Raw genomic sequence first — 12890 nt, 5'->3', positions numbered from 1 at the left:
ATATCCATAGGGAAAAACCCCTCGCGATGCTGATTACCATCACATGAAGGCCAAAAGATCTTAATCTTACGAATATTCAATACCAGACCCAATTCTAGTCCAAAAACTCGAATGATGTCCAAAGCCTTAGCCACCTACTTTGAATCCCCTACAAGAGTCCCATCATCAAGATACCAAACATGAAGAAGAAGCTTGCAACTATTTCTAATCTGATGAATAAGAGGGTGTAACATAAGAGCAAAAAGGAGCGTCCCTATGGGTCACCTTGTTGCACTCCAGAAGCAGACATAATATGCCCACCGCCAACGTATAACCTCGTTGCTTCGCCATAAAGAAACTCAACCCATAGAGAGAAATAGATGGGCATCTCAATCTCACATCACGTAGCAGTGCTGACCTATCTACCAAGTTGAAGGCATTCGAAAAATCTACTATAAGCATTGTCAAGGAACCATCTCCATGTCGTAGGTTCAATACTCTATTGACACTATGCAAAATGGCCTCTGCCCCACTTCAAACCCTAACACCAAACTGAAATTCATTGAGATAGCCATATCTTTACCAACTCCTTTCATAGCAACTTTGGATACCAAACGCCTCCAAATAGTACCTACTGCAATAGAGTGTATTCCACCATCAGGATTTAACAATGGTGACAAGGGTGAAGAAGCTACAAACTCTACCAAACTCAAGGCACATCTTCCTCCTAATCATAGGTTAACCACTAAAGTGATATCACACAAAAGATCTCTAGCCACAGTTGAACCTTCTCCACACAATGCATCTAAAAGGTGTTGGGCTCGCAACCCATCTCTACGACAAGATGTCCCTTTAGGATTAATTTAATGCATTTGAGAACGGTGTCAACTTCAACCACAAGGGGAGCTTTAGAAAACATAGTGATCGACATAGAGGGAGGTGACCTATACGGGTGTTTGACCCCTAAAATTTCTATAGTATTTTCATTTTGGTGATATCACTTTAGTGATATCTTCATTTTTATCAATTTAAAAATGTAGTTGTGAATAATAAAGTATTGACGTTTCCCAATATATTTTTTTTTTTTGTATTCTCTCATTTTGGTGATCAATCAATCATATCTCACTTAGTTGAAACTTGAAACACGCCCAGGTCATTTCCTATCTATGCTAACTGTTCATCATTTTTTCCTGCTATAGATTGCATTTCATATTACTTACTTACCTTTTCTAATAGATTGCTTTTCATATGAAAAGCCCTCGAAATTTTACATTTTTCTTCCTTTGCTTCACCTCATATAAAATGAGAAGTTGGTAATCCAAAGTTCTTCCGCAATATCTACTTGGCTAAGAATTATTCCATCCATCCAAACTCAATTGAAGCTCATCAACCACTTAATTGTTGTTGGCCATTTTCACTTTACATTTCCAATGTATCTTAATTTACACAGTAAATCTTAGACTGAAGTGCACTTTCCCCCTTTTAAGTTTTAAAAAATTGTGATTTTGGTCCCCTATGTACAAAACCTAAAATTTTAGCCCTCTAAGATTTAACCATTTGCATCTTTGATCCTTTTGACCAATTTTGACTAATCAATGCCTACATGGCACGCCACATATGTAAATTGAATTTAAAAAAAATTAAAAAAAACCTATAATCATTTTTTTAATTAAGTAAATTAAAAAATTAAAAAATCAGGAAACAAATTGAAAATTCAACAACTCCATCCAATCATCCTCATCTCTAACGTTTCTCCGAACTCCACCCAATCAATTCAACTCAAGATTCATTTCTCTCAGGTGATATTTGAAAGCCATCCCTCTCCATGTCCATCTTCATCAACATCTATCAGAACTACCACCAACTTCCCCCTTCCTTCAAATTGCTGCAAAACTGGTACAGTTGGAAAATCGGACGGAGAAGTTTACCGTTAGCAGACATGAACTTTCTTGGGGTTATGGTTGGAAAATTGGTTCATGAGTCGGTTTTGAAGTGTGGTTTCGATCAGGATGTGTTTGTGGGAACTAGTTTGATTTATATGTATGGTAAATGTGAACCGAAATTGAAATCGGTGGAAATTACGGAACAAAGAGAGAGCTAAGAGAGAGGGATATGCAGATTCTGGAAATTATGTGATAGGGGTGTTTTCATAAGAAGAAGAATATATATTATATAATAATATTTCACCTATATAGTTGTTTTTGAGTTTTTTATGAAGTTGTAGGAAGATAATGTTGAAGAGGAAGGAAGGAAGGAAGAAGATGAGGAAGGAAAAAAATTCTTTTTCTGATTTTTTAATTCTTTTTTCATTTATTTAATTTAAAAATTCATTTTTTGGTTTTTTAATTTTTTTAATTAATTAATTACAGATGTGGTCTGCCACGTAGACGTTGACTAGGTCAAAATTGATCAAAAGGATCAAATTTGCAATGAGACTAAATCTTAAGGGATAAAATTGTAGTTTTTGTACTTAAGGGATTAAAATTGCAAGTTTTTGAAAGTTATGGATGAAAAAGTGCGTGCACTTTAGCCTAAGTTTTGTATCCCTTTTAGTTATAAAAATAAAAAACTAACGGTGTTAAGTTGCTGAGTCTCAAAGGGATGTGTCTAGGGGTGGGCGTCGGGCGGGTTCGGGCTCAAAACACCAACCCTGCCCAACCCGCGGGTGTCCTACAGAAGCCCATTTCAACCCCTTTTTTGTTGCGGGTTCAGCGGGTTACGGGTCGTACGGTTCACGGGTTGGGTTAACGCGGGTTAGATGCAGAGAAACCTTCAGTGATTTTTCCAGCAACTCTAATTTTTATTGAAGTGAAGGTAACACTTTTTGGAAGATCCGGACATAAGAAATCATGAATTGTTTGGTTTCTTCTTCTTTGTTGTACATATCGAGTAGAAGATCTTGCATAGATCTAAGACAGTGGCATTTGAAATTGATGGAATTCTCTGTTTTACATAGACAACAATGGAAGCTAAGCCTTCAAAATTAAAGGGAGAATATAGATGAAATGAAATGAAGGAGATGGATCACATGATTTGTATTCTTTATTTTTTCTAAAGAGTGATACCATAGTCTATCTCTCTGTGGTGTTGGTAGAGTTTCATAGTAAAATCACATCATTTTTTTATTATACTAGAGCTTTTGTTTTTATTTTTATGGATTAATTCAAAGCTTGTGCTTCGTAAAAGTAAAAAATTGAACTTGATGACTACCCTATTTCCTATATAGAGTGTACTACTCATCTACTCTTATCATCAATTAATTAAACCTAGTTAAAATAATACTATTAAATGAATTAAATATCCCACTGATAAGGCATTGTCCACTCACTCTGTCAAGAAAAGAAAAGAAAAGGAATATCACACTGTTCGAGAAACAGCTGTTGGGGCGTGTGTATTATCCTCCTCTCACATGATATGCATCTGCGGGTGGGTTCGGGTATCGAGGGGTCCGTTTTTCCTACCCGGGCCCGCCCGTACCAACCCGTTGTAAACTGAAGATGCTCTTTCTTGGACCCGTAGACCCGTTTCGACCCGCCCGTTTATCATTTTTCAGATCGGGTTGGACGGGTTTTCTCGGGCTGCGGGTTTTTGTCCACCCCTAGATGTGTCTATCTATTTTAAAAAAGGCTAAAACGCACTTTTTGCCCCCTAAGTTTGCAAAAGTTGCAATTTTGGCCCCCTATTAAAAAAAAATGGCAAAAGTGACCCCTTATGGTTAGCCCCTTCTGCAAAACCTCAATTTTGACCAGGTCAACGCAAAGGTAGCATTTAACTTAGCTGATTCAGATGACACTTGTGCAATTTTTCAATTTTAAATGAAATACAAAATCCACCACATTATTCATTTAAATAAAATAATTAAAAAGGAAACTAAAGGTAATTTATCTCTCTTCTTGCGACAAACCTAGAAGAACTTCATCTCTTCTTCATCTTCTTCATCAAATACAACTAAAAACCCAGCAACCTTTGAACAAATCTGAAATCTCTCATATACCTGTAACTCAAACTTTCATCTTTGAAACCAAATCGCAGATTCCAAATCTCTCATCTAAAGAGCAAAAGAAAACGGCGGTTAGTTTGGAGGAAAACAGAATGGAAAGAACGGAAAGAGAAGAAGAAAAGGGAGGAGGTGGTTGACAGATCTATCTACAATAAATAAATTCTACGAAAACTCCCTCTAAAACCTTAAACATCTCTCTCTCGGAATTGGATCTATCTCTTTCCAACAACTCGTATTCTCACGCCGCCGCCCTTGTTCTAGGTTCCCAGAATTGCAGCAACATCAGCAGCAAGTAATAATTGTTTTGTTTCTGATTTCACGAAGATAAACTTCATTTTTTGTGAAAGCAAGTTCTCTGAATTGAATTGTTATTGTACAAAGGATGGGTTTTTGAGAAAGTTTCAAAATCTATGATTTTGACCCATTAGTTTGTTTGTGATTTTTAATTAGGATTTTGATTTGTGAGTAAGGAATGGTTTTTACGTTTGGATCTGGTAAGAAGAAAGCTCTTTCATTTTTTATTTTATTTTTAATTATTAAAATACATTGTGGCATTTCTATTTATTTTAAATTACAAAAATATATAGTTGGCAAATTTTTAAATTAGGTGGCATGACACATAGGATTGACTGGGTCAAAATTGAGGTTTTGCAGAAGGGGCTAAACATAAGGGGTCACTTTTGCCATTTTTTTTAATAGGGGGTCAAAATTGCAACTTTTGCAAACTTAGGGGGCAAAAAGTGCGTTTTAGCCTTTAAAAAAACTTAAGAGATGTTTGTGTCTAATATAAAACTAGAGTGAGTGTTTATGTTATTTAAAGAGGACTCAGGGGAGGTCTGGTTTTTTTTAACTTAAAAAAACTTGGAATTTAGAGCATCTCTGTCTTCGAAAACTAAAAATTTAGATTTTTTTTTTTAATACAAAATAACACATGAATTTGTGGATTTTGTGCGAGTTGGATTTTGGAGGAGAGGGAAGGACATGACATGACATGTAGTGCGTTAGTTTTCTCCTCTTTGAGGGGTTTGGGGCGCCCCTTGTTCATCTGACATCTTTCAACTTGACAACTTGATATGTTGATAACGTCCATAGTGCACAATTTTCCTTGAAACATAACTCCTTACTCATCGCTCTTTCTGGTTAATGGTGCTAAAAACAAGGATCGTTAGTTTCGTACCTCATTGTCCAGTTCTACTAAGCATTAGACTGAGAAAGAATCAGATGGTCCTCGTTGGGTTGCAATAACACTCGCCTAATCTTCCATGGGGGGGAGGGGGGAACATGCCTAACCTATGATTGTCTATCAGTCGACTTTGGCTAACAAGATAATTATTTTATGTGTAAACAAATACAAGTCAGATTACTTATTTAAATACTTTTATATGAAAAGAAATTCATTTAAGTAGACTAACATATCATACTAGACTTTATAATAGGTTAAACTCAAACAAAAACATAAGCATATGATAGACTAACAACTTCTAGCCTAGGCTAGTTTATTCCCACTCTTTGTGTTATTTGGCATAAGTTTATCATTTTAAAATGCAGTGAATAACAAAATATTCACCCCTTAAAAAAAGAATATATGGTTGAAACAAGTGAATAGAGTTGAGGTGGTTGGTATTGTAACAATAAACAAATGAATGAATGAATAAATAAACATGATGGTAATATGGTAGGTGTGGGGATTCGTTGACCAAACTGATCTTCTTGCATATAGCCTGATCATTTTGGTTTTGTTGAATTAATTGATATCATGGCAGAGGTTGTTGTTCGTCGGGCATTTCTTTCCCCCGTCATTCAATTGATTTGTGAGAGATTAGCTTCAACAGATTTCAGTGACTACCTCCATGAAAAGCTTGTGAAAAAACTTGAAATCACATTGGTTTCTATCAATCAAGTGCTGGATGACGCAGAGACAAAGAAGTACGAGAATCAAAACGTGAAGAATTGGGTTGATGATGCGAGTAATGAGGTATACGAATTAGATCAACTATTGGACATCATTGCTAGTGACGCTGCAAAACAAAAGGGAAAGATACAACGCTTTCTTTCAGGTTCTATCAATCGATTTGAATCTAGGATTAAAGTATTGCTCAAGAGGCTAGAGTTTCTTGCAGATCAAAAGAATATATTGGGACTTCACGAATTAAGTCGTTATTATTATGAAGATGGAGCCAGCAGATTTTCAACTGCATCTTTGGTGGCTGAATCTGTGATATATGGTAGAGAGCATGAGAAAGAAGAAATAATTGAATTTTTACTTTCAGACAGTCACGGTTACAACCGGGTATCCATAATCAGTATAGTGGGTCTGGACGGGATAGGTAAGACAACCCTTGCGCAGCTTGTTTACAATGACCACATGACGAGGGATCAATTTGAAGTTATAGGATGGATCCATGTTTCAGAATCTTTTAATTATCGTCATCTCATCAAATCAGTTCTCAAGTCAATTTCTTTATCAACATTATATGATGACGACAAGGAAATACTTAAACGTCAATTGCAACAGCGGCTAGCAGGGAAGAAATATTTGCTTGTTCTAGATGATGTATGGATCAAACATTGCAATATGCTGGAGCGGTTACTACTTATTTTTAACCAGGAACCTTCTCGAGGGAGGATGATAGTGACAACACATGATAAAGAAGTTGCATCAGTCATGAGATACACCCAGATACTTCATTTAAGGCAATTGGAGGAGAGTGACTCTTGGAGTTTATTTGTAAGACATGCTTTTGAAGGCAGGAATATGTTTGAATATCCAAATCTTGAATCGATTGGTATGAAAATAGTAGAAAAATGTGGGGGGTCGCCTTTAGCTCTGAAAACATTGGGGATTCTCTTGCAAAGAAGATTCTCTGAAAATGAATGGGTTAAGATATTAGAGACTGATTTGTGGCGTTTACCTGAGAGTGACAGCAACATTTATTCCGTTCTAAGAATGAGTTACCTTAACCTCCCTTCCAATCTGAAGCATTGTTTTGCTTATTGTTCTATATTTCCCAAGGGTTATGAGTTTGAAAAGGATGGATTAATCAAACTTTGGATGGCAGAAGGTTTGATAAAGGGAATAGCCAAAGATGAAGAAGAGTTGGGTAATAAATTCTTCAATGATCTAGTGTCAATGTCGTTTTTCCAACAATCAGCAATTATGCCATTCTGGGCTGGTAAGTACAATTTCATCATGCATGATCTTGTCCATGATTTAGCGACATCAATGTCAGGAGAATTCTGCTTACGAATAGAGGGTGTGAAAGTGCAAGATATCCCTCAAAGGACACGTCACATTTGGTGCTGCCTTGATTTGGAAGATGGTGATAGAAAACTAAAGCAGATTCATAACATTAAAGGAGTACGGAGTCTGATGGTAGAAGCACAAGGCTATGGTGATAAACGCTTTAAGATATCCACCAATGTGCAGTATAATTTGTATTCAAGAGTACAATATTTACGGAAGTTATCTTTCAATGGTTGCAATCTCTCAGAGCTAGCTGATGAGATAAGAAACTTAAAGCTTCTGCGCTATCTAGACCTTTCTTACACCGAGATTACAAGCTTACCTAATTCCATTTGTATGTTGTATAATTTGCATACGCTCTTACTGGAAGAATGTTTTAAACTACTTGAGCTCCCGCCAAATTTTTGCAAACTCATCAATTTACGTCATCTTAATTTGAAAGGCACCCATATTAAGAAGATGCCAAAGGAGATGAGAGGGTTAATCAACCTTGAGATGCTGACTGATTTTATTGTGGGAGAGCAGCGTGGATTTGATATTAAGCAGTTGGCAGAACTCAACCACCTTAGAGGAAGACTTCGAATTTCAGGGTTGAAAAATGTGGCTGATCCAGCAGATGCTATGGCAGCAAATTTGAAAGATAAGAAACATTTAGAAGAATTAAGTTTGTCGTACGATGAATGGAGAGAAATAGATGACTCAGAAACTGAAGCACATGTCTCTATCTTGGAGGCTCTTCAACCAAATAGTAACCTCGTGAGGCTCACCATCAATGACTACAGAGGTAGTAGCTTTCCAAATTGGCTTGGGGATCATCATTTGTTGGGATGTAAACTCTGTTCCAAGTTGCCACAAATTAAGCAGTTCCCATCTCTCAAGAAGCTTTCCATTTCAGGCTGTCATGGAATAGGTATCATTGGTTCAGAGTTTTGCCGCTATAATTCATCAAATTTTACATTTAGATCCCTTGAAACTTTGCGGTTTGAGAATATGTCTGAATGGAAAGATTGGTTATGTATTGAAGGTTTCCCTTTGCTGAAAGAGCTTTCAATAAGATACTGTCCCAAGTTGAAAAGGAAACTGCCTCAACATCTTCCTTGCTTGCAAAAATTGGAGATAATTGATTGCCAAGATTTGGAGGCTTCAATTCCCATTGCTTATAATATCATTCAGCTAGAACTAAAGAGATGTGATGGCATTTTGATAAATAAATTGTCATCCAACTTGAAAAAGGTCATCCTTTGTGGAACTCAGATCATTGAATCCGCCCTAGAGAAAATTCTATTTAACAGTACCTTTCTTGAAGAATTGGAAGTTGAAGACTTCTTTGGTCAAAATCTAGAATGGTCCTCTTTGGATATGCGTAGCTGTAATTCTCTTCGCACTTTAACCATAACAAGTTGGCACTCTTCCTCCTTGCCTTTTGCACTACACTTGTTCACCAATCTTAATTCTCTCGTGTTGTACGATTGTCCATTGCTGGAATCATTTTTCGGGAGGCAGTTGCCTTCCAACCTAGGCAGCCTCCGAATAGAAAGATGCCCTAATTTGATGGCTTCAATAGAGGAGTGGGGTTTGTTCCAACTCAAATCTCTGAAACAATTCAGTCTTAGTGATGATTTTGAAATCTTCGAGTCCTTTCCAGAGGAGAGTATGCTGCCATCAAGTATTAACTCTCTTGATTTGAAAAATTGTTCCTGCCTAAGAAAAATAAACTGCAAGGGTCTTCTCCACCTCACTTCACTTGAATCTCTATATATTGAAGATTGCCCTTGTCTTGAGAGCTTGCCAGAGGAGGGTCTACCTATCTCTCTTTCTACTTTGTCAATTCATGACTGTCCATTACTTAAGCAGTTGTACCAAAAGGAGCAAGGAGAGCGTTGGCATACAATTTGTCACATCCCTAACGTGACAATTTCCTGATTGGCGGCTGAGATGTTATTGTAGCCAGGTGCAGCACATTCACCAATCTGTTTATAGTTGTCAAACATTAGTATATTTTCTTTTAAACAGTAAAAATAATGCACAACATACTGTGTTTTATGTTGAACAGTGCACTGTGTTTGTGATATATGTTTCAATGGTGTTTCTGACTGCTTACATGTGACCTGAAACCATGCTCTCTTGTTGCGATCCATTCTCATTCGTGACCAAACGAATGGCATGACCACTGCTCTCACACACAACCAAAAGTATGTTGCTGTTTATTTTACTTCCACAAAGCTCATGCATGGTCTAATTGTAGGCTCCGCATTTGGATGTGTCGACGCTGCGACTTGTTGTGCATGATGTAATTGTTTTTAATTTAAGTCACCATATAATCTTCTCTTTGTTATTCTTGTGACTTTGTATCCCTTTTTCGGGGTCTCTTAATATTGTGACTCTGTATTAATTTCAGGTTCCCAGAAAACATGAGACTTGAAAAAAGAGGCGTGAGAATTACTTGTGTCTACCAATTATAAGGTGAGGATATGACATGTCCTTTAACTTTGATTTTCTGTTTTACTTTTTATTGTTAGAAAGAAGTGGTAGAAAATATTGCAGAAAATAAAAAATTGAAACCCGGACCCTGCATATGCAGGAGCTCTAGTGCACCGGGTTGCCCTTTTTTTATGCCACTTTGTTATCAGTGAAATTTGGTGTTTTTTAATCATAGTTGAACCATGATTTAATCAAATTTCTTGTGGCTGTTATTATTGAAGCATGGGCTCATTCTTTTGTTGATCCACTGATGTCCTCGTACCAGTTGAGTCCAAGCAGTCAAAAAGTGAATTTTAAATGCTCGGTTGATTCTCTTCATTAAATTACATCTATATAGATTTGATCCTGTTCAGTAATCACTAAAAGTTGCGGTTGTAGATTTTGCGTAGTGTTAAGCAAATATCCTTCTTAGGTGAACTGCCTAAAAATAGATCCAACAATGGCGAATCAGGACTCAAGATATATGCATTGATCATATCTCTCTCGAGCCACTTTACGGAATCCCTCTGACCTATGTGTACTTCTCACTGCAGATTGATAAATGCTGGTCCTGCTGGTGAGATTCTCCCAGCCGTTTCATCATCAAGGGCGAGGAGAGAATGTAGCTGAAGATTAGAAGTAATTACAACAGCATCTTCTGTCTTCACAGACAAGTTTTCGAAATTGACATCTTTGAGTTTGCAACTTTGGTTGGATTAATCTGTAAAGGAAAATGCAATTTCCCTGCTTTAGTTGTCAAATGATAGCTCATTTGGTCCAATACATCTTTCTTTTCATGAATTCCTGTATTTTTCAGATTTATAGTTTCATATGGGAAAAATGGAGATCAATAATGTGAACCACCTTTTCACATTTCATTTATTTAACAAATTTGGTCCAGGTTACAGTTATAGATAGTTATGCCTATTCACGAGTATTTGGATATAATTGTTTATTTCTTTCACAAGGTTTTTACTGGTAATGATTACAACATAATTAATATGTAATTTTCTGTTAGAAGTTGAATGATGACATTTATTGAGAGAAAGATAGTAGAGAAAATGAGGTTCAGTGATAGCCAAGTAACACTATTCTGTCTTTCTTTTCAGGCATTTAGAAAACATATTTTTGACCAAAGTTTGATATACAAAGTCTCTCTTTCATAATCAGGTTTTGTTTGGAAAAATAACTAAGTGCTTAAAGCATAAATGTTTCATACAAGTGCTTGCTGTTTCTATAACAAAAGTTAAAATAAAGTCAAACTATTTTCATAAGCAATCTTTAGAGCTTATCGATAAGTTGAAAACAGCTTCAGGACATGTCATAAAATGTTCTCATAAACTCTAAATGTTTTCACAAAAGTTATCCTTTAGAATTATTTTTTTTATGTAGGTTAACTAGTCATACCAAACTTTATAAAAGATCAAATTCATACCTAAACTTAAGTATATAAGAGATTACATGCAAGATTTAATCCTTGAAATTTTTTATCAGATCAAGTTTAGGCTAAACAACTTTTAGCTCAACCCAATTTATTCCCAGCCAGTATTTTTCATAAGCTTATCAATTTAAAAATTTAGTAGTGAATAACAAAGTATTGATGTTTCCCAATTTATTTATTTTTTTGATGATCAATCACATCTCACTTAGTTGATAACTTGAAACACGCCTAGGTCATTTCCTCTCTATGCTAAATGTTCATTATTTTTTCCTGCTATAGATTGCATTTCATATTGTTGTAAATTTTGAGTATATTTCAAAAGTTTTAAATATTTTGTGTCCTATATTTTTAATTGAGAAATATATAAAAAATATTTTAATAGAAATCATTATCTAATTATTATTTATAATCTTTGACCAGGTTTTGTAACATATTTTCAACTCCAAAGTTTTGTAACCGTTTTTGCTTTAATATCTCTTGAATGTAAAATAATATTGTTTAGCCAAACCTTAATTCACTAAAACTAAATATATATGTGTATCTCTATTGCTGCACGTTTTACCACTTGAGAAGGGAGTAGAAGTTTACACCGTACTGTAGAAAATTCTCCCTTTTCATGGTTAGTGAGCAATAGCACAACAAAAACCATAAGCTTCAAGTCATGTATTATTTGATTTTTCATGAGTCTATACACAACATTTGGTTCTCATCTTCCTGAAAATTTTCCTTCTTGCGACTTCTGCATCCTTGGTTTTAAACCAAGCAGGGTATGTTAGGATTAGAGTATAATTAAGCGGAAAATCCTTAAAGACAGTGTGATCAGCATGTCTCAGACTACTTCCACCGTTTGTTCATGTTGCAGTTCTCTTATCAAATTGGTGTTTAAAGATGTTGATTGAATTATGTAGATGGTCAATTCTACAACAATATCAAGACAGATAAGTTTAATTGATTTGTCTCTTTTGTTTATTCTCATCAATATAAATTAATTATTATATTTATATATTGTTTATTATTTATAGAGATAATATTTTATGCTTAATTTTACAACACATATTACTTATCAACTTACTTGTTCTATTAGATTGCTTCTCATATAAAAAAGAACCCGAAATTTTACATTTTTCTTCCTTTCCTTCATCTCATAAAATCTTTCCAAAGTTCTTCCGCAATATCACTTGTCTAAGAATTATTCCATCCATCCGAATTTCGTTGTTCGATGGAAGCTCATTAACCACTTAATTATTGTTGGCCATTTTCACTTTACATTTCCAAATGTTTCTTAATTTATACAGTAAATCTTATTTAATGTATGATGTATCGAAGTTTATTTTTAATTTTTTTTAGTATAAAAAGGATAATATCTTTCAATGAACCGGATAATATATCTAAACAGAGACTTGGAAGTTTTTTTTACTTTTTTTTTAACTTGGAAAAACTTGGAATTTAGAGCATCTCCGTCTTCAAAAACTAAAAAATTTAGATTTGTTTTTTTTTTCTGATACAAAATAACACATGAATTTGTGGATTTTGTGCGAGTTGGGTTTTGGAGGAGACGGAAGGACATGACATGACATGTAGTGCCCTAGTTCGGCTGACATCTTCCAACTTGACAACTTGATCCGTTGATAACGTTCCATAGTGCACAATCTTCCTTGAAACGAAACTCCTTACTCGTCACTCTTTGTGGTTAATGGTGCTAAAAACAAGGATCTTGAGTTTCATGTCTCATTGTTCCGTTCTACTAAGCTTTGACTTAGTCGAAA

General features: G+C 35.4%; 1 protein-coding gene across 6 annotated transcripts; it reads left to right on the top strand.

Moving 5' to 3' along the window:
- Positions 1-3850: 3850 nt before the first annotated feature.
- LOC11412733 (putative disease resistance RPP13-like protein 1) lies at positions 3851-10596 on the top strand. 6 transcript variants are annotated; one of them, XM_003598766.4, is made up of 4 exons: positions 3851-9174; positions 9277-9415; positions 9622-9686; positions 10238-10596. In XM_003598766.4, exon 1 carries the CDS (start codon positions 5736-5738, stop codon positions 9144-9146), a length of 3411 nt encoding a protein of 1136 aa, XP_003598814.2. In that variant the 5' UTR covers positions 3851-5735; the 3' UTR covers positions 9147-9174; positions 9277-9415; positions 9622-9686; positions 10238-10596. The 6 variants fall into 6 exon arrangements, with proteins under 6 accessions (XP_003598814.2, XP_024635642.2, XP_039687586.1 ...); XM_024779874.2 differs by having other exon boundaries at positions 9277-9513; XM_039831652.1 differs by lacking the exon at positions 10238-10596 and adding an exon at positions 9926-10231.
- Positions 10597-12890: the final 2294 nt, after the last annotated feature.

This window comes from Medicago truncatula, chromosome 3 (genome assembly GCF_003473485.1).
Source record: "Medicago truncatula cultivar Jemalong A17 chromosome 3, MtrunA17r5.0-ANR, whole genome shotgun sequence".
In the NCBI taxonomy this organism is placed as follows: Eukaryota; Viridiplantae; Streptophyta; class Magnoliopsida; order Fabales; family Fabaceae; genus Medicago; species Medicago truncatula.
The sequence above is the reverse complement of the archived record's forward strand: the minus strand, read 5'-3'. Positions and strand labels throughout refer to the sequence as shown.

What these genes read in the sequence shown, in the direction of transcription:
- LOC11412733 (XM_024779875.2), top strand. Translation starts at nt 5,736, where the DNA reads ATGGCAGAGGTTGTTGTTCGTCGGGCATTTCTTTCCCCCGTCATTCAA.